Here is a 27835-nt window from a genome sequence, read left to right as displayed (position 1 = left end):
TGAAGTATTATGATTTTAATATTATGAATGTAATAATTTTAGATAATTAAAGGGATAGTTCACCCTATTCTCTCATCATTTACTCATCCTCATGCCATCACAGATGCATATGACTTACTTTCTTCTGCTGAACACAAAGATTTTTAGAAGAATATCTCTGCTCTGTTATTCTTCACAATGCAAGTAAATGGTGACCAGGCCTTTCAAGCTCCAAAAAATCACATAAAAGTGATCCATAAGCAGGCGCGACTTGAAAACATAGATCCATACCATAAACTGCCAATAATGTAATTTGTTTGCCAGTAGATGTGTTCAAAATGCTGGCATGTGTATTTAAAAGCAGGCCTAGTATAAGTTTTTATCCTATTTTTAAGTTGTAAAGTAGTTGAAAGCTCGTGTTTAATATAGGTATTCAAGCATGTGGGGCAGAGAGTCTGCTGCCCTCCCGAACTCCACAGCGCCCCTCAGTTTTTTCAATGGAAATTTTTGGTCAAATATGGTACTGCAACAAGCCCTTATAGAGACACATTGGGGCAGAAATAAATCTGCCCATAAACGTAGTGCCAAACCAAAGGTAACTTTAGTATATGTGCGTGACAGATCGCAAACATGGCAAGCACTATCGATGAAAGTGTTTAACAGAGTGTCGTTTCGACAGCAAATTCAAGACAAATTGACCATCAAACAACTTAGTCCTGAAGAGCTGGACTGTCCGTAACACTCCAGTGGTTTAATCCATATCTTCTGAAGTGATATGATAGGTGTGGGTGAGAAACAGATCAAAATGTAAGTCCTTTTTTACTACACATTATTCTGCCTGCCCAGTAGGTGGCGATATGCACAAAGAATGCAAATCACCAAAAACAAAATAAGTTACTCAAAAAATTTATTATATTGATCCATTTTTCATTCACACCAATCATATCACTTCTGAAGACATGGATTAAACCATTGGAGTTGTATGGATTACTTTCATGTTGCCTTTTTATGATTTTTGGAGACTCTGGTCACCATTGGCTTGCATTGTAAGGACCAACAAAGATGACAAGCAATGTTTAATAAGAGACTCTTCTAAAAATCTTAGTGATATACATCTGGGGTGATATGAGGCTGAGTAAATGATAAAATTTTCATTTTTGGGTTAACTATCCCTTTAAGATTTATATATTGAAATACTAAAACGTAATGCATTCAAATGTATTCACAGAAAAAAAAAATGGTTTGAAATAAAATAATTTACAATAACAAAAATATGTCTCAGAGATCACGTTTTTTTTATAGTGGATGGAAAACTTAAAAAATCTCATTAAATTAGGGAGTTATGAACTGTTTTTTGAGTGAATAATGAAAAATAATTAACTGCTACATTGAACATTCTGCTGTAAACAGAAATGTAAACACTTCCTTGGTCCCTGAAAGTCTTATTTCACATGCAATTGAAAATCTGTCCCACAAGAGGGCAGACATGGGCAAACTCCAATCTCAGCAAAAGTCAATTACAATTGAGTGAGAAGTGTGGGTGAGATACGGATCAATATTTCAATATCACGCATCAATAAATAGTCCTTTTTTACTATTAATCTACACTTCACATTTTGAAATTGAAAGTGGAGATTTATAGTAAAAAGGATTAAATATTGATCCGTTTCCCACCCACACCTATCATATCACTTCTGAAGGTATGGATTAAACAACTGGAGTCTTATGAATCACTTTTATGTTGCCTTTATATGCTTTTTGGACTTTCAAAAGTCTGGTCACCATCCCTTTAAGTAAACCAGCCAAAGCACAAAAGCAAACGTACCAAAACATAATGTGGTAAATGTTTATTTCCTGTAACTTTTAGAAACCATAATATACAAAGCAACATACTCATCTCTAATCTGAGAGTGATCTCTATTTACACAATCTAAAGTATTTAAATTGGTCTAAGGTCAAATCGGATCAGAAAGGACAAAGGATCAGAAACTATGAATGACACTGCGAACATCTAAGAGGATTCCCCTTTTTTGCAATTTTTTTTGCATTCTTGCCACACACAAACCGACAAATTGACCAAGCGCTTACTGACTTTTTAAAAAAAAAAAAAAAAAAAAAAAAAATTGGTTGATATTTTATGTGAAAGCTGAGAAAAACATGATCTGGTTAACCATTTTATACCCCGCTGACCGGCTTGCACGGTCCCATGGTCCTATTCCATCCTTAAAGGATGCTATTTTGATGTGCAACAGTAGCTCATGTACGAAATATAGAATATTTTCACAGCAACTTCCTAAACTTGGGAAATAAGGGAATGGCTTAACTCAAACCTATGAGTTAAAGTACAGTTGAGCAAATATAAACAAATACAAAAACAATAATGCAAAAATAGTCAAAGAGTGCTGGGGTGCAGCATGAAAGTAATCTCTGTTAGATGTGTTAACTGTACAGAACAGGGACATTAGAGGCATATATCGGCCAAACCCATTAACCAGGGTCAGGATCTCGGCAAATGTGCGTCTACCACAACAGCAAAAGCTTTTAAGTGCCTGTCATCAATTCAGAAATGCTTAGCACCGCTTTTGTTTCTCTCAGTGAAACAAGTTTGTTGCGATTTAAGGAAGATCACTTGTATGTCCTAAATAATCCTGCTGAGAGTCAGCAAGTCATGCCTAAAATTTAAGAATGAATACTCAGAAGTACATCAGGTTTATTTCAGTTGGTCACTTTAACGCCACCACAGCTGGAAAATCAAAACAACATGTGCCCTATCATCCTTGTAGAGTGATAGCCCTTCTGACATTATTCAAATTCACTGTCAGTCACTGCAGGATGGAGGTATATTAAACTTTCAGTGAACTTGACAGCTTGAACTTTTGGATACACAAACACAAGCAAAACCTTGAAGAACCAACACATGAATCACTAGATCCAATGTACAGTATGATTCCTCATTGGTTGCTCTAGGTTGAAGAGTGCTTCTCTGCACATCTCCCTCATCACATTTGGATTTGAGAATAGAGAAGTGATGTACAAAGGATATTCAAATTAATTTATGATCTCAGGGCTTCATTTTGCCATGATAAGCACTTTTGTCAGCTTCCCTTCTCTCAGTCTTATTTCAGGCACTACAGCCTACAGTGCAACTGCAGTTCTGAGAGCTCTGGCCGAGAGCAGGGGTCCCAACAGCCAGTGGCTGAACTCATTTGGAGAGAGTTCCATGAGCTCCATAATGATCCCTCAAACCATGAAGGAATTCTGATTCTTCAGTTTGTCAAGTTCTTTGATCTGCTGTCTCAGAAACAAAATCCTGTTGGGAAACAATGAAAACAATACTCTCAGCTTCATGAAATATTCCTTATTTAATTTCATTATTGAAACTAATCCAAGAGATGGATAGATATTTGATTTAGCCTTAATCTGCATTACAAACCTTTGCTCTCTCAATGTGGCCTGGATTTCACACACTCTCACAAGCGAGCGAAGATTTTTAAGTTCAGTGCAGATCTCTGACATGTAGAGGGTTCCCATGTTGTGGATGTCCTCATGCAAACGCGACACCTGGGTGAAAGGAAATTGAGAGAACAGAAACAGATAATTGACATCTGATCACAGAAGATCTTAATTCTGCTTCACACAATCTTGATGAACGTTTGATAAAAGTATGCTTGCACCTGCTTCTCTACATGTTCTGCAGGCCAGCCTTGAACATGTCTGATGAGATTTTCATCAAAGTGCAATGCTAGAGAAGGAGTGAAAGTGCTCTGGGTTCGAGGGGTGCTGACTGGGGCGGGGATGCTGCTGCTGCCCGCACTGCCATTAGAGCCCGACAAACTCTCTTGACTGCAATATAACAAAACAGCACATTCATTATTCTTTAGGGAAAAATCCTCACCCTCTTAATCAGTAATGAGTAAACATCACACACACACACACACACATATATATATATATATAAACAGCCTTGATTGCACGTGCACAGTGAACAAGTAGATGGCGCTCAAACAACTTCTGATAGGCTGCTGCCACAAATAAAAGAAAACTACACAGCAGTCATTGTTAAAGAATGCAAAGAAGCAGGCCTATGGTTTCTAATTTTAATTTTCAGAATTAAAAAACTTTAATTTTCAATGTGCAACAATGTTAAGACATATTAAAAGAAATGATCATTACATTTGTCTTTGAAGACGGGGATCACTGAATTGTTTGTCAGAGTTGGTGGACTGCTGGGATGTTGATCCTGATCTCTGAATTGATGCAGTAACCTGAAATTAAAGAGGGATTTTTTTGCATCTGAACTAAGAAACATTGAAAAATGATTACCAAATATAGTTACTCAATACAACTTTACGGCTCAGTATGTGTTGCAAGTGCACTGAGACGTGTAGCAATGACCCGATAAAATTTTTTTGAGAACTAGTACAAGTATCAATACTTTTTTTTTTAGTACTCACTGATACAGAGTCCGATACCTGTTTTTGTTTTTTCTGAACCCCATATCAACAGTTTATTTCAACTTTATCATAAAAATGGTGTTTAAATAAATTAATTAAAACTTTAATCAAATGAAAGTAAAACAATTGTGATTCCGTCTGTGTTTTCCGCATCGCAGAAATCATAGGGCCCTACATGTGGTAACCGCAGTATAAGCGAACTCCAATTGTTGAATTATTAAAAATGAATTCACATTCTGAGGTGTAAAGGCCGCATCACCAAGCTACCACCTCCTCTAGGTGTGAATTCATTTTTCAAAAAAATCAGCGGTCCAACCATCATCATTGAATGTGTGACAGGGCTTTGTTCATGAGCAACTGTTGATTTTGTTTCACAATGCACAGTTACACGCATTCAAAACTATACGAATGTGTGTAATTCACACCTATCCCGAGTCCTGATCATTGCTATGTTTGTGTACATGTAGCACAAACCTTGTTAGTGACACAGTCAAACAGTTTCATTATACAAAAATATTTTCCAGGACACATAATTATTTTCCAGGACATCTAGGTATTTTTCTCATTTCCATGACTTTTCCATGACTGGAAAACTGCTTTGCAAAATCCCAGGTTTTCCAGGATGCATGGGAACCATGAGTGCTGGCTGCTACTGACCTTTGGTTGAAAGGAGAGGGACGCAGAGCTGTGCAGGGGTTTAGAGACAGCATTGGTCTGAGGTGTGCTGACTCTAGGAGACACATACGACCTCGGTGAAGAGGCATCTGATGCCAATGACATGGGCGACTGACTGGACAGTTGAGCTGTTCATTAGAAACAATGAATTACAGAAATTATACTGTAGAGCCCAGTTATTATCTTATGTAACTAACAGGCCATACATTTAACTAGCAAAAGATTAAATTTAAACACCTGGGGCCTGATGTATAAACGTTGCATACGCACAAAATGGGCATTGAAATGTGCGTAAGCAATTTCCCACTCATTTCCATCGGGATTTATAAAAACAGGGTTGCTGCAGAGTTTTTAAAAACAAATTTAAGACTTAAGACCTTTTTCAAGACCTGAACAAATAAAATTAATACTGTATCCCCATACCAAAACAAACCCAAACAATCTCAGAATAAATCATGCATCACAGACTCTTAAACAGGCAGGGGCACACATTCAACATGGCCTTAACATTGCTTGTCAGTAAAACAGGGTAGGATATATGCAAGTTTAAAATACTCAAAGACATGTTTTCCACACATATATATATATATATATAACATATAAAATTGGTTTATGTACCATTATATAAATAAATACAAATTAGAGGTCGACTGATATTGGATTTTGCTGATTCGATAATGTGTTGAAAGAAAGCCAGTTAGTCTGCCAATAGTTTTTTAAAATTGGTAGCCAATATTAAATGTTCTTAGTCTTTCCTTCCTGTGATGGGGAGGGCCAGACAGAGGCTACAAGTGTCCAAATTTGATTAAATTCCAGATGCACTTTATGCATGGAACTTTGCATAACTTTTAACTTTAAAGGCACTTTAACTTTTTTAATTTTGAAATGTTTGCGCTTCACTGCTTCCAGCTGCTCGTTCAAACAAATAAGGGATATAAAATATGCACTCCTACAATAATCTACAACATATTACAATATAATTAAAAGTAAACATTGTCATATTTCATCAACACAACATCAACAGATCTTTAGTAATCGCTTGTCAAAAATTTCCGATATGGCCTAATTCAGCTCTGCAACAGCTGAAAACACTCACAAGCTCGATTTGCTTGGAGAAAATAGTGCCGTGTTTTCACTTTGAAGGATGCAGCGCTTGCATTTATTTAATTAAAGCGTATTCTTTTGAAGTTCGATAATCAGATTAGGTCATATCACGATTCCTGTCTTTCCGCCACAAAATTTAAGACCTCTTTAAATAAAATGTAAGACTTTTGTTGTATCATTTAAGATATTTAAGACTTTTTGTGACCTTAAATTTTGGAAAACTGAATTTAAGACATTTTAAAGACTTTTTAAGGATCCGCGGGAACCCTGAAAAAATTACTTGGCTTAAATGTGCGCACTGTCCAGACACTCTTGACTGTGCATACGCACTCTTTTACTGCTGTGTATGAATTGACGACTCCAGCTGGACAAATAATGAACTGAACAGACTGATTATAAACTCTGATTTTCATTTAATTCACATTTAGAATAAAAAAGTATGTATGTAGTTAAGCACTTGAAACAGAAGTAATCATTATCAAGCCAATAGTCGCCTATATTATTTTTATGTAACTAACTCAAAAGGCATTCAAATATAAGCTGTAAAAGGGAAATATTGGTTTGGGATACACTGCATTTGGAGAACTTTCCTGTGTCATCATAGAGAAGGAACATACAGAGTAGGCCTAACTAAAAATGACAGTGAAGATTTCTTAATTTGACATATTTTCTGTTCTATTACAATCATGTACTGAGATAAGTACAGCCTTTGAATAAAGATGATCTTGTAATGCGATGTGCACTTGACTCTGACTGACTCTGTAAATGGACAGTAGCTATAAGACAGGCACTGCTGGCCATATTCAGTAGTCGAACAGACCATTTGGAGAGACATGTCTCATCAGAAACAGTATTATACAGCTGCAAACAGGTACAGCAATGCACATCAAATGTGCATCAAATGTGCTGCCTGCTCCACTTCATCCTGACCCTCATCGCAATGAAACCCCCTGTTCTAGTCTAATAAAAACATTATGAAAAGTACATTTGCTGTTCAGTTTATATATATATATATATATATATATATATATATATATATAAAATACCAGTCAAATATAAAATCTTAGTAATGCAATGATTTCAATAATTTTCGTTTTGTTTCCAGTATTAAATATTTAACTTCTCAATAAAAACACACTTAAAACGATTTAAAAGGTTTTCTGAGAAGCAAAATTGCTTACGTTAGATTTATGTCCTCAAAGATAAAAACATTTTGCCAAGGGATATTCAAGATATATCCTTTGAAATATATATTAGTTCAATCAAGTTCATATATTAATAAATGTGACTTTTATACTTAGGCACACTTTTAGGAAGAAATCTAAGCAGAGTTTTATACATGAGGCCCCTGGTGTGGGAATACAAGGCCTTTTTTAAATGTGTTGATCAGCTAGTTTTGAATGGTTGCAATAAAAAAAAACTAAAACATTTGAATTTAACATCCAAATTCAGCTAAATTAACATTATTTTCAAAAATATCTCGTTTCTGGCTTAAGACTTTAAGAACTGCTGCCCAGTGTGTGTGTGTGTCAAACAATATTGTGAACACTGCATACTAGATCCTTAAACATTAGTTGAACTGCTGCACAACATCAGTTAGCAGAGGTGTTGATCATGACTGGGACTTTAGCAATACCTTGTGTGGACAGCTGAGCAGCTTGGGAAAGCAGAGTAGTGATGTTGAAATTGGATGGTCCGGCAGTGAGAAGTTTATGAAGCAGAGACTGCAAGGAAGCTTGTGTGACAGCGGCTGTGAGGACTTGGAGAAAGAAAAAAGACAGAAAAAGGCACTCACACAATCAAAGCAGAACTAAACACTGAAAGCAATCTGGGAAAGGCTCTTTCGGTGAACAAAGACTTTTTTCTGCTTATTATAGATTTTCACAATGTGAGCCGAAAATGCCACATATTGTGCCACAAAAAACAGTTGTCAAGGTGTTAAGATTAAAAAAAAAAAAAAAAAAAAAAAGCTAGACCATTTCTAACAGTTTTGGTGTAGGTATAGTTGCAAGTATTAAAGGCCCCGATATACCTCTCTTATCATCATACTTTTGTCTGTATTTTACAAATTAACGCTCTATCACTCATCTTTGCAGTAGTATCAGTGTCATCATAAATTACAATAAGTGTGTAATAGGCACATATTATGGCCGTGTATACCTTGTTAGCTCAATAGCTCCATGAATTCAGAATGTAAACAAGACAAATTAACATTTTCTACTGCATATACACAGATCAGCCACAACATTAAAACCACCTGCCTAATATTGTGTAGGTCCCCCTTGTGCCACCAAAACAGCACCAACCTCCACCAACAATTGTACAGAGTGGTTATCTGAGTTACTGTAGACTTTGTCAGTACAAACCAGTCTGGTCATTCTCTGTTGACCTCTCTCATCAACAAGTCGTTTCCGCCCACAGAACTGCCGCTCACTGGATGTTTTTTTGTTTTTGGCACCATTCTGAGTAAATTCTAGAGACTGTTGTCCGTGAAAATCCCAGGTGATCAGCAGTTACAGAAATGCTCAAACCAGCCACCTGGCACCAACAATCATCCATGCGATTATCTAATCTGCCAATCGTGTGGCAACAATGCAGTGCATAAAATCATGCATATACGGGTCAGGAGCTTCAGTAAATGTTCACAACCATCAGAATGGGGAAAAATGTGATCTCAGTGATTTCAACCGTGGCATGATTGTTGGTGCCAGATGGGCTGGTTTGAGTATTTCTGTAACTGCTGATCTCCTGGGATTTTCACTCACAACAGTCTCTAGAGTTTACTCAGAATGGTGTCAAAAACAAAAAACATCCAGTGAGCGGCAGTTCTGCAGATGGAAATGCCTTGTTGATGAGAGAGGTCAACAGTGAATGGCCAGACTGGTTAGAACAGACAAAGTCTACGATAACTCAGATAACCGCTCTGTGCAACTGTGTTGAGAAGAATAGCATCTCAGAATGACCTACACAATATTAGGCAGGTGGTTTTAATGTTGTAGCTGATCGGTGTATATTACTTTAAATCATCATCGAGTGGTTAAAACAGCTTCTTTTACTGATCTAGTGTGAATTCTTCTCATAGTATGAGGCATAACGTCATTGACAACACATTTTAATGTCACATTAGTTAAGGTTTTACCAAGCGTCCTCATATTTAAATGTACTCCAAACACCTCCCACAGCGGTGTGGCGGGTGTCTGAATGTTCGCAAACAGTATTACGTTGCTCAGCTGTTTCGAACTTCTTTTTACCCCTGAATGAAGAACTTCTCCAGAAGTACATAGGGGCCTTTAGCCTAGCTGCTAGATGAGTGGATTAGGAAATATCCTTATTCTTTGTTTACTTCGGAAATCCTGACCATGTCATAGGTCAACAAAAATCAAAAGAAAAGTGTATTCTAAATGTATTCTAACCATCAGCATGATATTTTTTTATGAGACAATGCATTCAATCTATGAATCTGCCCCTCTGATTTAAGGGTTTGAAACCATGAACCCTCAGAAGCAGCAAGAAAACTTTAAGAAAGTTTAAAGATTTATGAACCAAGACAGTTTAAAGTAAAGATTTGTGAGTTATTTAATTATGAGTTAAATGGCATTTGTCACCTGACAAAATTTAGCGAACTATTCTCAAACTCAAAGAAACAGACAATGAATTAAAAACCATAAGGGTCAGTCAACGTCTCTAAAAGGTAAAATAACACCAATTTAATTTATGAGTGGACTTTCCCTTAAAACAACAGCAAAAGCAGCAGGGTAACACAAAGCCAATAGCAAGAGTGAAAGCTATCAAGAGGTGCACAATTTTTTTCATCTAAGTAGTGAGAATATGCAGAGGATCTTGTCATTGGCCCTGGATTCAGACCAAACTACGCTTAGACGAGCTTACCTTCATTGATTTTGCTCATGTCCATATTGGCATGGTTCATCTGCAGGGTGGCCTGCAGTGCAGGCAGCAGCTGTCGGAGGAGTGCTGGGTCCTGGAGCAGAGTGGAGGCTGAAGCCTGCAAGGCAGGAGACACAGGCACTGTGGAGGACGAGGAGGAGCTAGATGTACTGGAGGGGTTTATGGATGAAGGCTGAGAATAACTAGAGTTTGATGTCGGCTTATCCGCTAGAGTAGATTCTGCGGAAACAAAAATACATGTGTTATGAAACACCAAAGTCATTGGAAACTGTATTTTTTCTAACTAAACCCCTTCATTAATAAATACGGTCTAATACTACTTGGGCACCTGGTATTAACAGTCTCAGGTGATCCTATCAAAAGTGGTTAGACAAGATAGATTTGAGATGTTTGTGCTTCACATGATATACATTTACTCATTTAGCAGATGCTTTAATCCAAAGTTAATTATCTGTGTCACTGCATATCTGAAGATCTGAAAACTGTTGAATATTCAAGTATGGGCTTTCCCAAAATTTATTATTATTTGATACATTATTATGTGGATTTAAAACCTTTAAAACCATACCTAACAAAAGCTGCCTTTTCATTGCATCCAACAATTAACGGACACTAGACTGGAAGGCAGTCATTTCCAAAGGACAGTTTGAAGGGGGCTGTGTGGAGTTCCAACAATCTGCGGATACGGAATTTTCAGATCCAATGAGCTTCAGCTGCGTTGAAATTCAACTTCTGTGACTAGACCGTATTTGACAGCCCGAGCGGATGTGATGTATTCATTCAAAACTATGAGCGCGAAGTCAAAATATCAAAAGATTTTGTCCTAAACTTTTTCTGCTACTTCTGTATATTGGACGATTATAAACATAGAAGTCTGAAATTATCATTTACATTACAAATATATCATAAAAGGCTTATGTAATTACAGTAAATGTGTGATTAAATCTGTACTTGCCATTTATTTCTGCACATGCAAAACCTTTATATTTAAAATATAAATTTATACTTCATATTTGCTGAATTATTGCTGTTTATGTAGTTAATTATCATTAAAAAATAACTACAAAAACAGTATTAATAATAATAATGATAATAAGTGAAAATGAATCATGAATTTCTTTGAATTCCTCCATCTGCACAACAAAAATCACACACAGTAATGTCATTCTGCTTCTTCCTTACAACGAATAAAATCCATTGCGAGCAAATTGATAGTTTATCCTGATTGCCACTAAGGGGAAAAATACAGTGGTATGTGAATGTCGGAGACAGCGAAAAGGCTCCTTAAAAACCTTGCTTCAGTGTAATGATTTAGACTGGAGTAGGCAGTCCTTTGCTGCTGTCCATGATGCATCATATCACATTAACGTGTACACAACAAATGCAAGTTGTCATGTGCATTTCTGAATACCTCCAAATGTAGTTTGAGCAATTCAATCATAATCTTTGCTTTGGATCCTTTTCACATTTTTATTTAGTGCTTTCCACTTGCGATCAGATCACCTGAGATCGATGTTAATACCAGGTGATAAATAGGGCCTTGAATGAACCCAAGAAATAAATGCCTGTGTTTCTGAAGGTTCTAATACTTACTTGTACTACTGAGGGCACTTGTTGCAGTGGCCTGCATGGCCTCTTGTCTGTAGTCTCTGTCTTTGGGAAAGCTGTTAACCACAGTCTTTGCACCATCTCTCTGTCTCTGTTCTCTGCTCAGACAGGATGTTTGGGTTTGGGTCAGTTGAGGGTTGAAGAGAGGCAGTGACAATTTTAAGTAACAGGAGATCTAAAATAACTCACTTCTCCAGCCATTCTTTAGGTTTCTCCCACTGAGAGACCTCTGTCCTGCAGTTGTAATAGTACTTCTTCCCAGAGGAACTGATATGCTCTGACCAGTCATCCGCTGGCTCCCGGGGCTGCAGCGGACAGGAAACGTGGGGTTATTTAGATGGACAGAGCAGGTAAATCTCCCAGGAAGCAAATGTTTAAATATGTGCCAGTTATTTAAGAGGAAGTGCAAATAGGGATGGGTTAGGATGGTCCACTAGTCATCCAACAAATGACTAGTTGATTAGTGAGTTTTTTTTAGTTTTTTTTTTAAGGAGGGGTGCCATAAAGGGGATGTCAGCAACCTAAAACCCTCTCTAAATTAATCACCTTTAAAGCACTGCCACAACAGTCATCAAAGCAGTTTTTTGTAACAAATTTACCTCCTTAAGCAATAAATCAAGACAATTCGGGTACTGTCGGACTGCACATGTCATGCTATGAGAAATGTTCTGTTATGCATAATCCACGGACCTCTGTTTGTTTGTTGGGACTATGAAAGTTTTATGCAATAAATAGGCTGAACAACTGTAACCTTTCATTTAGTTACCCTATTGAAGAGTCAACTATGCCGCCATCTTGGAACGGTCAACAAGGAGAGCTGTTAGAATCGGTTTGAATGCAAGTGAATAGAGATGCCTCAGACCAAGCTCCTTGCTAAGACCGCTGCATAAACTGTTTCTGTATGAAAACATTATCGCGGTCCAGTATCTGCTAATAAAGTATCTATGTATGAATTCCTATGCAGAGGAGGCTTGCGTGCTTACATCACGCAAGAGGCGGTTTGAACTCCACCCTCGTCAACACATGCAAACCACAAGCTGGCCGGAAGAAAACAAAAAAATAAAATAATTTTTTTTTTTTTTTTAAATTGATCTATTTCTTACACACCTAGCGTTTCACTTCAGAAGACATTAATTAATCCACTAGAGTCATATGGATTACTTTTATGATGGCTATATGTGCTTCTTGGAGCTTCAAAAATGTGGCACCCGTTCCCTTGAATTTTATGGGCCTACAAAGCTGAAATATTCTTCCAAAAATCTTCGTTTGTGTTCAGCAGAAGAAAGTCATACACATCTGGGATGGCATGAAGATGAGTAAATGACGAGATCATTTTCATTTTAGGGTGGACTGTCCCTTTAATGTTGCTCTCAGTCAAATTTGTGTTTATGTTGCACTGACACCTAACGGCGTAGATGTAGCATCACTCAAAAACAGAAGTTCTCAGTTTCTGATGTCTTTTTAAAAACATGCTATTCGTAGTTCATGATTATTGAGATTATAATCAAGTAATCAGATGGTTATAGGATCTCAACATGGTGGATATCAACAATAATAATCAATCAATAATAACTGAGTGCACCTTTAACACTGACTACTTTTTTCGGTCAATCCACCAGCTGGTCGAATTTGGAAATATGGTATGTAGTTCTCAACATCCCTACATTCAAAGAAAGTTTAAGTTGACTTACCATCTCTGAAGTTCTGTTCTGATGAGGGTGAGAGATTGAGACATGATGGGAGTTTTCTTGTGGAGATGAACTGACACCTGAAAAATGATTAACAAGACTTGAAACACAGAATATTAAATAATTTAACTGAAATAATTTTATAGTCAGGCTTCTGCACTTCTGTTTAACCCACTGGAAAGCTAGTTTATAGACTTGAACTGACAGTCCAGTGGCTGAGCTATGGAAACATGGCCTTACGACAGGATGAGCTGCAGTTTCCACTGACTTCCTAGTTATATGACCAACAAGACACTACACACAGCACCACATTGCTTTTAATGCCAAAACACAAAGACCACTGAGAATCTCAGTCTTCAGGAGATCTGGGAATACCAATGTTAAAGCGTGGTATAAAACAATAGCAACACTACCAAAAGATGATTCAGATACAGCCATAACTGTCATGCAAAGGGGCCTCTAAATAGTCAAGATTAATTTATAAAAAGCACTGTGCACCTGCTGCAGCAATGTCATGTCTGTGGCAACAACAGGAAGTAGAATACCCATGAAGAGCACGCAAGATGTCTCAGAGAGAGTATCCTATGTTTTCATGTGATGCATTTATTTCTTGATTGTGGCGATCATATTTACTACATGAACATAAAAAGTAGGGGTGCACCAATCTAAATCGGCTGATATTCGTCTTAAATTCATGATCGTCCGATTGTGGCTAGAATCAGGGCCGATCTTTTTTGCAGCACACAGGGAATCACACATACACTGCTCCTCTAATAATTGAGCGCTTGCTCAGCCCTTAAAGCATAACAAAGTGGCCAAAGTGGAGTTGTTGGCAATTCAAAGCATTCACAAATTTAAACTTTCAGACATGATGTTATTCACATGAATATGCAGTTCTGTTTTTAAAAATGTGTAAGAATTACACATGTATGAATATTAAATTGCCCATTTTCTAGAGTCAATATGGTAGTTATTCTGACTCACTTAATAATTAGTTATTTGTGTTACAACAAGACACCAAAGACATTAAACAAATCATAGATATTAATTATTTCTCACTGGAGCAGATTTAGAGCTTGTAATGGATATATTTTTCAAATTTCTGAAAGTATCTCTTCTGTGTGTGATGCTCTCATGGTTTTTGGTTGCCAGTATGTCACAATGACCTTTTGATATTGACAACAGAACTATTAATAACGGTTTTCAATAGGGGTGTAACGGTTCAAATTTCTCACGGTTCGGTTTGTATCACGGTTTATAGTAAATGGATTCGGTACGGTTCAGTATTTGCTTTGTTAAAAAAAAAAAAAAATTATATATATATATTACTGCCAAATCTAATGAATAATCTATTGATAAACACTTCAACAGGTTTGTCCTTAACCCTCTGGGGTCGCTGGCACGTCCTGCTGGATTTTTTCCTCATAACAGCGGAAACAACTTAAAATACTCTTTTTTTGGGGCATACAGATAAGTGTAAGACATTATTAGAGACTATAAAGGGTCTACTTTTATTTGTGCACTCTCACAATAACAACAAAACCTTGTGCTTTTGTTAAATAAAGAAAATAAACAGGATGCGCTTTCAGCCGTCTCTGACTCCACGAGCATCTTTCTGAAACACGTTACAAAAATGAACTGAAACTGCGAACATTTATCACACAAACATGAAACATATGCCTAAAGAAAGCTTAAAATGTCTACTTTTAAATAAAACAATTCAAATTTAAAACAATTATTCTCCTGCAACGTAATCTGTATGAAACAAAGTGATGTATAGTTTCTCCTGGCTCAGCTAATTATCGCTAATGTGATCACACCCACCAGCAGAGTGCGCTATTCATACGGTAATGTGATGAGGCGATCAATGCAAATGGTAAACGCCACCAACAGTGCCTTAAAACATCAAGTTCATCATCCGATTCATTCACTTTTCTGCGCGTTTGGAAGATTGCACGCTACACAGGTGAGGAAGAGTTCACATTTTCCTCAGAAGAAGAGCGGGAATCCGATGATGAACGTTTGCATTTTGAAGAGCGACTTGATCCAGCCGAGGATACAATTTCAGATGAGTAAGTCATTTAGTTTTACTTACATATTAGTTGACATGCTATTTTATATAGACATGGACATATTTTACTAGTTGGATTATTTCCAGACTTGCCAGCCAGGATTCAGAGTATTGAAATTTGAAATATGTCCTAATAGGCAAGTTTTAGTTACATTTAAATGTTGTTTTGGCTAAAGCAGGTATTTAAATTGTATGCTGTATGATATAAATATGATATGTAATATGATATAAAAATAATATGAATGTTTAGATTATATTTTAACAAGTGTTTATGCTGCCTCATTATCATCAACGAAGCTTGTGCTTGCAAATATCTGTTCGGGTGTAAATGTGTCAAATGTGCTGTAAATATGCCCATATTAGAAAATCAGCATATTAGCATGATTTCTGAAGGATCATGTGACACTGAAGACTGCAGTAATGATGCTGAAAATTCAGCTTTGATCACAGGAATAAATTGCATTTTACTATATATTCAAATAGAAAACAGTTATTTTTAATTGTAAAAATATTTCCCAATATCACTGTTTTTGCTGTATTTTGGATCAAATAAATGCAGCCTTGGTGAGCATGAGAGACTTCTTTTAAAAACATTTAAAAATCTTACCAATCTAAAACTTTTAAACGGTAGTGTAGGTCTAAAGTTTTTAAGTCTTTATGTAAAGAAAATGTATAGTTAGATTACTTCTTTTAACTTAAACTTGATTTTGTGAATAAGCTACAAACAATACATTCAATCATTAAGTCTCCTCACATTCATTCTCTCTCAGGGGAGGGGTCTTTGTCTCCTCAGGTGTGAATCACATCAATATTCATGATCATCCACGCCTCCTCACATATGGCCTTTCTAACACTAAAAGTGTCTTACAAATGTTAAATGACTATATTGTTTTGTATCAATGAGTGATCAGGATGGTTTTCACATCATTTTGTAGCAAAAACTCTAGGCTACAAGATCCAGTTCTCAAAAGTATTGTGAACAAATGCTTAGTATGTGTTATATGGCCTTATTTCAGTGACTTAAAATTTTTGTTTTTTCAAAAACCACGCATAAACGTTATTTTCTCAAAAATACAAACATGTACATACATGTTGTTCCCATATTATTGTAGCCCAGTTTGTGCTGAATTCAGTGTTATCAGACTTTAGCCATTATATTTTATTGTTTAGCCATATGTTTTTAAGCAACTGAAAAAAGCACAAATGTCAAGGCATGTCAAAACTTCTCCAGGGCCCAAAACACCCTCAGACCCCAGAAGGTTAAATAACAATCATTGTTTTACATATGATATTTGCAGTAAAATCATAGTAACCACAATATAAACATGGTTACTGTCATGGTTATATAGTAAAATCATGGTTACTATAGAAACTACAGTTATAAACTGCTAGAAGTTATAAACTGTTATAAATCCATGGTTCACTGCATCAAAACCATGATTTCTGCTCATAAAACCATGGTGACAGCAGTCATGGTTACTACAATATTACTATAGTAAAACCATGGTTAATTTTTGTCAGGGTCCTTAACTAGAAAAAAACTAATTTTCTCTAATTACCTAATCAACATTTTAACTCAATACCTGCACTAATACACTATATGCATCAACAAAGTGCACTTCAAACTCATCTCAACATATTCAATAATCGGAAGCTGTACATCACTATAAAAGGAATAACCTTGCTATTAGAATGCATATGAGAAGGGATGTTGTGATAATGCATCTTGAGTATTTTAATAATACATGGAAATCCCACATGAACACCCCAAGCGCTTTAGTTATTGTTTCATGTCTGTCCGAATAAGCACCGAGTGCCTGCTTAAAAATGGAAGGGAGTGTGTGCAGTTTCGGCTCACCTGCAGCTCTTTCCCTGGGTGATGTTGGCGTAAATGATTAATCAATGTATTACTATAACGTCATCTTAATGCCATTAATCAAAGCGCATTATTGACACTCGTAATAGGTTACAGCCGTGCAAGGAAACAGGAAGAACTTGCGTGCACGTTTTAAATAAACCCTCACGCACATTATTGACATATATTACCAGTATACAGCACACGTGTTGACTGCAAAAAGAAAATGTTCCCAGAAAGAAGAAACACAGGGGGCTTCTCTATCAGCGTTTCGTTTCCTCCACTTGCCATTTTCAACTACACACAAGGCTTGCAGGACAGTGATGTCATCAAGATGACCCACGTGAAACACAGGTGGAGCGTATCCATTTACAATCCATTCAGGTGCATTAGCGGAGATTGTAACTGTGCCTGTCTGTTTGACACTTTGTTTTCTTGACCAAAACTTGTGCTCCAGATGCGTCATTAAACGTGAGGTGAACCGACCGCGGTGCCAATGCTTTCCGAACCGTGGGTGGCAAACCGTGTGGTTCAATTTTACCGAGAACTGTTACACCCCTAGTTTTCAATACAAATAAATGTTAGCAATTCACAATTCATGTAATTTCAGTAACACTTAATAAAAAGGTTTAATTTCTTTAACATCAGTTAATGCATTAGGTATCATGAACAAACAATGAACAATATATTTTTACAGCATTTATTAATCAATGTTAGTTAATAAAAATAAATTGTTCATTGTTAGTTCATAATGCATTAATGTGCATTAACTAATACAACTTTTGATTTAAAAAATCTATTAATATATGTTGTAACTAACATTAAGTTCATTAGTTCATGTTAACTACAGTAATGTTGTTAAATAATTGTGACGAGGAGGAGGGCGTGGCCAGGCCGTGCAGCATACAGGGTCTTGATACTTGAAGCACCCCCAGATCATCACCGATCCTCCACCAAATTTCACAGTGGGTGCTTCAGCAAGGCTGGAATCGGGCAGATTTGTCTTTGTGAAGGACGCATGAATCAAGCCATGTACAAGGTTATCCTGGAAGAAAACTTGCTTCCTTCTGCTCTGACAATGTTCCCCAACTCTGAGGATTGGATTTTCCAGCAGCACAATGCTCTTCCTAAGTTAAACCATTAGTATTGTGTTGTTTAAAAATGAATATGAACTTGTTTTCTTTGCATTATTCGAAGTCTGAAAACACTGCATCTTTTTTGTTATTATATAGGCTACTCCATAGGGATACTTCATATATTTATAGAACAATCTGATTGTGTTACATATTTTGTCTCCTATTAAATGTTATATATTCTATGTCTCCTATTTGTTACTCAAGGTGGCACTATTGTTTCATTGATTGACTTGAACACAATTTGACGTTGCAATATGCATTGATGCTGAAGTAATACATGGTAATTATGATGACAAAGTGTTAAAAAATAAAAATCAAATTCAACCGATTGGCAGGTCTCGTGACGAGTTGTTCTTGCCACCTTAAAGAGAGTCCAGGCGCTGACAGATGCCTCTGTGGAGTGGCAACTGCCTACAGTAGCGATGAAGCGAGTGACAAAAGCAGACGCATATAACCGTGACGGATCACGAGGCAGACGCATATAACCGTGACGGATCGTGAGGCAGAAGCATCTAACCGTGATCTCCTTTAAGACTTGACAGTAAACGGACACTGTTCTGATTGACTCTCTGCTCTTGACTGACCTGCTCTCTGTACTTGCCATCTAACTGCTCACTGCTACTGGGCAGGCTACAGAAGGGATAACTTAAATTAGGCTTTGATGTGTTGTTGTGAAGGCAGTCAGATGCAAATGTCTACCACTAGTGAGACAAAACAATGTGCAGGAAGTAGAGAGTCGTTTTGGCAGTTTGGTGTCTACAAAGTTAGAAAAAGTTTTGAGTTCTGAAACTTACAGTATGTTTTTATAGTAAAATGGCCTCTTATTTGTCAAAAGATCAAGGAAAATTTGATTCCACATGTCATGACCCCTTTAAGCAGGATGTTGGGATTCTGGTGAATTAAGGACAACATTATCCAAGTGCAGGTCCAACCTCTTCTTGCTCATGTTCTTACCGCTCTCCCTCTCTCGGGGCCGATGAATGTGGAGTGCTGTTGTTTGGCTGTGTGTTCCATCGCTGTGCTTGTTTTCTGGACTGTCTGATCGCCGCAGCATTTTAGTTGGTGGCGTGGAGTCTGATGAGTCTCGCATCTTCTCATGGCGATGGTCATTTGTTGATTGACCCTTTGATTGGTATTTGACAGACTGCAATGCATGAGAATAGGTCTACATAAGGTTTCAAAGCCATTGGGCTAATAAAATAAAAAGCAAGTGACCTGATGCTGTTGATTGGAATTAAATGACAGACGTTAACAAACCAGAACTAGATGATCTGCAACCTTATCTCTGTTTATGTTCACTAAGTCAGTACACAATATAATGTTACACTGTATCTGATAAAATCACTAGCTGCTGTTGGTAATTAATATTGTACTGCAATTCATTTTCTACTGGTAGTGGTAAATGTAACTAGGCTAGCTCACTACAACACGAGCTAGCAAGCTAAATACATCAGTTGTAAAGAAACGTTTGCCCTCTAGACAAACCATTACAACTATTAAGCTAGCACTCTAGTTAGACTAGGCAATACTGTTACCAAATACAGAACACTGAGCGCTACAGGTACAACTAATAGGTAACTGTGATGTCTATCATAGTTTCAGTTAGCTAGCAGGAACTAGGCCTGCGAGCACTAATGTTATGCTACAAGTGAGCTACAGCCGGCTAATCCAATTTTGACACAATTTCGGCTTCTCTCCTAAACATATAACTATTCTTAATAGTAAAATACATCTCTATGTACCTGGCAGGCTTGAGGATCTCTTCGATCATTACACCTGTAAAAGAGAGAAAAGTTAATGAAGTCAAAAACGCTTTTCGGCTAGCCAGCTACAATGCTAACTTATTTAAAATGACTTAATACAACTCACAAGCAAACTAAGAGGAACCAATATAATTTGAAACCACTTCTTCAAACATGTGTAGTTTAAGGTTTAAAAGGTAGAGTGAAGAGTGTAAACTGGAGGTAAATGTGTGTTTACCCATCATTGACTCTGGATGGATTCGATGCATGCATTACCATTAATGCTGCAGGATTGTGGAAAAGTGTTTTTACGAAAGCAGTTTTGCTAAACTACAGCTTTCAATCGCTTTACAGACTACTGTCGCCAACAACACAGTTTGATCTGCAAAAATAGCTTTTGCTGCAGTGCTGCTTCGCTATTCGGGAAAGGACTGACGATCCATCGCTTCGTTTTGCTCGCGACTGCGCCCCGCAAGTGCACGAGCGCAGCGACTAGTGCTCGCGAACGGACAGGCGCGCGACGTGCACGTGCACGAGACAATTTCTGCTCGGCCTCAATTAGGTTTTGTTTTTCTCAACTGCAATCAAAAGTAACGTCTTCACACATTAGTTTATACATGATAACTTACTCACACTAATGATTATTTAACTTAAAGGAATATTCCGGGTTCAATACACGTTAAGCTCAATCGACAGCATTTGTGGCATAATGCTGATTACCACAAAAATAATTTCGACTCCTCTCTCCTTTTCTTTAAAAGCACAAATTGAGGTTAGTGTGAGGCACTTATAATGGAAGTGAATGGTGCCATTTTTTAATTTTTTTTTTGTTATTATTTATTTATTTTATTTTTTTGGCTTGAGGGTTTAAAGGCAGAAATGTGAAGCTTATACAGTACTGTGCAAAAGTTTTAGGCACTTGTGAAAAATGTTGCATAGTGAGGATGTCTACAAAAATAATGCCATAAATAGTTTTCATTTATCAGTTAACATCATACCATACAAAGTCCAGTAAACATAAAAAAGCTAAATCAATATTTGGTGTGGCAACCTTTGCCTTTAAAACAGCCCCAATTCTCCTAGGTACACCTGGACACAGTTTTTCTTGGTTGTTGGCAGATAGGATGTTCCAAGCTTCTTGGAGAATTCACCACAGTTCATCTATCTATTTAAGCTGTCTCAATTGCTTCTGTCTCTTTATGTAATCTCAGACTGACTCAATATTCAGTGGGGGGCTCTGTGGCGGGCATGACATCTGTTTCAGGGCTCCCTGTTCTTCTATTCTAATCTTTTCTATTTTCAAAAGTAATGTTTGGGAGTCTAACATTTATATTTCCTATTGACATACTAAAGCTGAAGATATAAATAACCATCTTAAGACAAATGTTTTTGTGAAACATCTTAAGTGCCTAAAACTTTTGCACAGTACTGTAATTTTATTAAAGCCAGGGTTGCCAACTTTGGATACCAGGCTGGAGTGAGATTTTGATGCCAGGGCCACATTAATGAACAAGCAAATCGGAGTTGAAGCCCAGGGGCCCCGTGTCCATGGCACCTTAATGTGTCCCTGGACATATAGTGTGCATACTACATACTAGTAGCCAGGCCTTCTATCTTTAATTTAATTGACAGTTTTCCTCAATCGATTTGGCACATTTTCTGAAACAAACGTACAATTGTCAAAACTCTAAGTACAATCCTCACATCACGTGGTTCATTCAGCACACCACTCTATGTGACCTGCAAAAGGTGATTACTCAATCAAAAGAATTAACTCATGTTTCAAATGTAAATAAATCCATCAATGAATAAATCATTGTCATCAAAACAAAAGGTTCCTTTATCATTGCTTAGACCAAGACAGTCAAAATGCAAAGACATCTTGTCAAATGACAGTGTACACTGAAAGTGTGATCGTTACCCACTATGTAATATTGTCCAATTGCTAACACTTTATATGTAGGCAGCTGAATAGTACTGATGTCAAAAAGTCATGGCACACACTATACTTTCAACAAGACATTTATTCAAACATTTCTTATCATTGTATGTACACACTTTATGTATAACTGAAAATACGTAAAGAAAGCTTGTACAGAAAAAAATATATACAACAGCAAAATTCAGGAACTATGATATGTGCAAGAAAAAAGAAAATATGCTGCAAGTTCATCAACCTGTCTTCCAATCTCTCCTCTCTGTCTGGCCACAACATTTCATCTACATCACTCCTGATATCCTCCCTTGCAATGCAACAAAGGAAAAATCTTTTGGCATGACGCAGCCACCCCCTACAACAAACTGCTTTGATATCCTCACAACCAGCATCCATTGCACCCAGTAAGGACAACTGGTTGTGAAGATGGTGATCATAGACCTTCCATCTCCATGCAGAAAAGAACTCCTCAATGGGATTTAGGAATGGGGAGTATGGTGGGGAAACTCCATCAAAAAATGTGGATGGGAAACAAACCATTCCTTGACTGTATTTGAATGATGGAAACTTACGTTGTCCCAGATTATAACAAACGTTGGCAAGTCATTTCTTACCAACCCCCTCTCATTCTCAGGAATGAGATCCCTGTAAAGAGTTTCCAGGAAATTGAGGAGACGTGTGTTATAGGGCCCAATGATGGGAATGTGGCTGAGTACATCATTCCCACATATGGCAGCACGCATTGTAATGTTCCCTCCACGCTGGCTTGGCACATCATCAGTGGCCCAGTGACCAATAATATTATGGCCACATCTCCTGACTTTGGTCAAGTTGAATCCTGCTTCATCAACATACACAAAAATGTGTGGGGATTCATCAGCCTCCAGCTCCATTACTCTCTATAAAAGATAGTAAAGCAATTTAGCAATTTAGGAAATAATTTACAGTAGATATTGTAAATCATACAGTTACACATATCATTGTGTAACATATTCTGCATATACAGGTTGTACTTGTCAATACTGAAAGACAAGGAGATTACAGCACTATGTAGTGTACAATGTTGAATTCTTACCTGTACATACATTGCTCTAAATTGTGAGGAAATTGAATTGTTCCCCATCTAGCCTAAGTCTATCCATCTGACAACTATTACAACAATACCACATAACTATTATGTATCTAATATATGTGTGACAGGTTATTGTGATTGTTGGTTGTTCTATTTAGCATGTAGGGATTTACACAATGAACATGTGTATAGTTGCATTTGAGAGTAATATCATTCAGTAGCAAATGAATGCAAACTATTTTGATCTGCAAGGCTTACTCAATGCATTTTGTGCCAAAGCAATTATAAATGACTATAGTCATATGAACAAATTACCTAATGTTCATATAATTAGTCATATAGTTTGATGAAATTTAATAGTCATTTGATGATTGTGCCAAAGCGATTGAGAAAAACTGTAATAAACACCTAAACAAGACCTCATCCAACCCTACAAAGCCATTTTTAATTTTTTTTAGCTCACTTACCAATTTACCTACCATTCACAATTTCAAAACACCCATACACTATGGCACAACTAGGGTTTTTCTTGGGTCCAAAAATGGTCTTCAGTGGTGGCTGGGGTACCAAGCTCACCCACAAGCTCAAAGTTGGTTGGTTACATAATTGCAATTAATTACAATACAGAATTACTAAACTGCATTTCATGTTTACTTTGGAAATCTGGAACGTTTTGAATTTTACAATTGTTTTATTTCAAAATGCTATGGGAAATCAAATTAAATTAACTTAATTTAAATAAGACCATATATCTAGTTATAATATTCTGACGTTACACTTACAGTATGAGTGGGCCACTTTACTGAGCTGGGACTGTGCGTCCAGTAAAAAATGTTGTGTCCTTTTGAAATATTGTTTTCCTTTTATCAGGCTCTTAGTCATTAAGAGTAAGTCATATCTTGAAACATCTGAAGGTACACAGGCCCAGTTTGTTAGAACAGGAGGAAAACATTTTCTATAATTTGTCCAAAATTCATGGAGGTCCAGATTTTAAACTCCTTCATTCTACTATTTGTTCTTGCCCTTATGAATGTTTAGCCTGTCATAATTCTTCCACTGTTTAATTGTCATTAGTAGCCTAATAATAGATCCATAACCACAATGGATGGCTCTTCATCATGATTTTAGTTAGGTCAATGTAGCTAGTCTTTCTAAAAAATATATAAATAAACTAGTATTTGTTATGGCAAAAAACTAATTTTATTTACATGTACATAAAGTACTTAAAATAAAATAATATAAAAATGAAGTTAAACTGATTCCTCCTAATAGAACTTTTTTGTCACTGTTCTACAGAATAAACAAGATACATTTTAGTAAGTGTGATGATGTGCATTTGAAAAAGCTTTATAATTGATGTTTATGTATGGTGTTGTTATCAGCGCTGTATATAATGTCGGGGCTATCTAACAGTTTGAGTGGTTTTACTTCATCCTCAGCAATAAATTAAATTAGACGATTCTCAGTAGAATTCATATTAAGTGTATTAGTTTTGTGGTGTCCACGCGTTGAGATTTCGAATGTGTTTGAGTCGTGCGCTCTGCCCTACACCAGAGCTCTGGTTATTCTGTCTCTGTGGCATGCTGATGTGCATTGCGGTGGCAAATTTGCTTCGGCGGCACAAAAATTCAAGTCTCGTGCTGATGGGAAAATCCAAATTGAAGATTTGTTGCTATGTTTTATTTATTTTATATTGAATTGCATTTTCTTGTTATTTGGTGTGAGATTTACTTGGGTAGAGTGAGAGCGTGAGACTGAAAGCGTGTCTCTCGCTAAATGCATGAGAGTTGGCAACCCTGTTAAAGCAGACTTGTGGCTATAGCCTACTTTTGATACTGTAGGTATTGTCATGTTTACGGATTGGCCCCATTCACTTCCATTGTAAGTGCCTCACTGTAACCCAGATTTGTGCCTTTTTTAAAGAAAAGAAGGGGCAAGTCAAAATAAATTTTTGTGGTAATCAGTATTTTGCCAAAAATGCTGTCGATAAGAGATTAACTTGTATTGAACCTGGAATAAAAATAGGTGGATGTACATTTGCAGTTGGTGACTTAAATGTTCAAATAGGCAGACATGCATACATTAGCCTACATCAGTTAAATAAAATGATTTAACATATATGACCAGTTAATTATATTATTGTTTATTTGTACTGTAGTTTCATTAGTAATGAAATAGCTGAGCATTTGTTTAAATGGGAGCTGGTGGGTTTACACAGAAGTTGTCACCAAAAAACACTAAATGAGCTCTTTGTATTCTTCTTCTTTGGCATGTAAGGTCTGTTAAGGACCTTTAAAAAAAGAAAATGGCTACAAGGCCATATTATCAGCTAATTACTTAAATTTAGTTGCTAAATTCTGAGAGTTTAATTATTTGTTTGTGTGCTTGTTAGTTTGTTTGATATAGGAGCTGATGAGGTCAAACGCGCTGCTGTTTTATTGAGTGTTTCTGCTTGTCTGTTCTATTTGAGTCAGCAATGATTATGATCAGACAGTGATACCATTTGAACTCTTTGCTTAGACTGTGAGTGAGCCACTGTCACACACTTTTCCTTCATTCAGAATTCAGAAGATAACTGAACTACTAGTCAAGGTGAATAGGCTATTATTGGAGAGTATTAGAACTTCATTCTGCATGATAGGTAAGCTAGAAGAGCAATATTTTTAGTACATACAGACTTGCATGGACAGATTGTGATATGAACAAGATTTTGTAACTGTTTAAAGATTAAGAATCATAGTTAGCCCTGTTGTAGTAAAGATTACTTGTTTTAGAAATCTTAGGCTAAGATACATGCAAAACATGTAGTGTGTGTTTTTTTTTTTTCTTTTTTTTTTTCCTTTTTTTTGCCATGTACTGTATGTTGGAGCCACTGGGTCACTTGACACATCTATGTTATGCTTATACCAAGTAAACCACAACAATGTAAGGAATCCTATTACCATATAAAGTAAATGTTTGCATAGAAACTGCATTTGTACAGTATATATTTTTCCTTTGTAGTAAAAATGCAATATTTACAATATAACACAGTAAACTGTTTGATAATTACTGTAAAGTACTTCCAATTTAAACTATACATTATTGCAGTTTCACCCTATTGATATGAATTGATATTAATTTGTGACCTTCATGGTATTAAACTTCTTAAACCTGTTTATATAAGCAAGATTAAATAATAAAATTTCATGTTTATCAAGATGTAGTTTCAAGACAAGCTGCAAAACTGCATGGTAACTTTAAGAGGCTGATAATGTAACAATAAAATTGAATTATTTATAAAAACAATTTTTTTTAAATGAATTAAAAGGTGCAGAGTTTTTTTTAGAGCTGAAATGCTTTGAAAAGTACAGATATATTAGAGAAATAGTTTACCCAAAAATGACAATCCTGCCTTTATTTACCAACCCTTATGTCATTCCAACCCTGGTATTTTTTCTTTGGCAAACTATTCTTTTACATTTACATTGATTCATTTAGCCGTGACTGACAAAATGAGGAATATAGCAAAAGTGATTCATCCTAATGGGCAAATAATGAAAATGAGGAATTAATTTAAATTAAGTTGAAATATTTTTCAATAATAAAAAAAAAATATATATATATATAAAAAATTTATGAGCAAACGCATATAACTAAAGTAAGATATTTGTAAACAAAAGTGTTACATTGAGAAACTTTATATGCGACAATGAAATGATGAAGTTGAAAGGAAAATACTTACCACTAGATGGAAGTGTACTCATACAGTATGTGAAACCACTTGCAGTTACAAATGTACACAATTACAATCTTTATTTGGATTTAGTTTTTAAATATATATATATATATATATATATATATATATATATACAGCTGTGCTCAAAAGTTTGCATACCCTTGGAGAATTGGTAATATATGTACCATTCTTAAAGAAAACATGAGTGAGCAGGCAAAACACATTTCTTTTATTTCTTATGGGATTCATATTCAACTGTAGGTTATAACAAAATGGCACAATCATAAAACAAAACATGGCAACAAAGAAAAAAATGAAATGACCCCTGTTCAAAAGTCTGCATACCCTTAGTTCTTAATACTGTGTACTGCCCCCTTTAGTATCAATGACAGCATGCAGTCTTTTGTAATAGTTGTCTATGAGGCCCCCAAATTCTTGCAGGTGGTATAGCTGCCCATTCGTCTTGGCAAAATGCCTCCAGGTCTGCAAAGTCTTTGGTCGCCTTGCATGAACCACATGTTTGAGATTTCCCCAGAGTGGCTCGATGATATTAAGGTCAGGAGAATGTGATGGCCACTCCAGAACCTTCACCTTTTTCTGCTGTAACCACTGGAGGGTCAACTTGGCCTTGTGCTTAGGGTCATTGTCATGCTGGAAAGTCCAAGAGCATCCCATGCGCAGCTTTCGTGCAGAAGAATGCAAACTGTCTGGCAGTATTTTCTGATAACATGCTGCATTCATCTTGCCATCAATTTTCACAAGATTCCCCGTGCCTTTAGAGCTCACACAACCCCAAAACATCAGTGAGCCACCACCATGCTTCACAGTGGGGATGGTATTCTTTTCACTATAGGCCTTGTTGACCCCTCTCCAAACATAGCGTTTATGGTT

The 27835-nt window shown here is 36.5% G+C and overlaps 1 protein-coding gene and 1 pseudogene across 2 annotated transcripts; one reads left to right on the top strand and one right to left on the bottom strand.

The window, feature by feature from the left end:
• Positions 1–1811: 1811 nt before the first annotated feature.
• LOC127442016 (WW domain-containing adapter protein with coiled-coil-like) lies at positions 1812–20712 on the bottom strand. 2 transcript variants are annotated; one of them, XM_051699680.1, is made up of 13 exons: positions 20457–20712; positions 20219–20252; positions 19431–19620; positions 13418–13494; positions 11916–12031; positions 11712–11824; positions 10101–10337; positions 7849–7971; positions 5091–5236; positions 4153–4244; positions 3654–3822; positions 3413–3540; positions 1812–3289 (listed from the first exon to the last, which is right to left on the bottom strand). In XM_051699680.1, exons 1-13 carry the CDS (start codon positions 20495–20497, stop codon positions 3220–3222), a joined length of 1536 nt encoding a protein of 511 aa, XP_051555640.1. In that variant the 5' UTR covers positions 20498–20712; the 3' UTR covers positions 1812–3219. The 2 variants fall into 2 exon arrangements, with proteins under 2 accessions (XP_051555640.1, XP_051555641.1); XM_051699681.1 differs by lacking the exon at positions 7849–7971.
• Positions 20713–22493: 1781 nt separating this feature from the next.
• Positions 22494–27835, top strand: part of LOC127442246 (MAGUK p55 subfamily member 7-like) — an 84521-nt pseudogene continuing 79179 nt past the window's right edge.

This window comes from Myxocyprinus asiaticus, chromosome 6, assembly GCF_019703515.2.
Source record: "Myxocyprinus asiaticus isolate MX2 ecotype Aquarium Trade chromosome 6, UBuf_Myxa_2, whole genome shotgun sequence".
Taxonomy (NCBI): Eukaryota; Metazoa; Chordata; class Actinopteri; order Cypriniformes; family Catostomidae; genus Myxocyprinus; species Myxocyprinus asiaticus.
The sequence above is the reverse complement of the archived record's forward strand: the minus strand, read 5'-3'. Positions and strand labels throughout refer to the sequence as shown.

Coding starts and splice junctions, on each gene's coding strand:
- LOC127442016 (XM_051699680.1), bottom strand. CDS start 20,497: ATGGTAATGCATGCATCGAATCCATCCAGAGTCAATGATGG. Junction 11,825..11,915: donor CCTAAAGAATGGCTGGAGAA/GTGAGTTATTTT, acceptor CTGTCTGAGCAG/AGAACAGAGACAGAGAGATG. Junction 4,245..5,090: donor CCCTCTCCTTTCAACCAAAG/GTCAGTAGCAGC, acceptor CTTTAATTTCAG/GTTACTGCATCAATTCAGAG.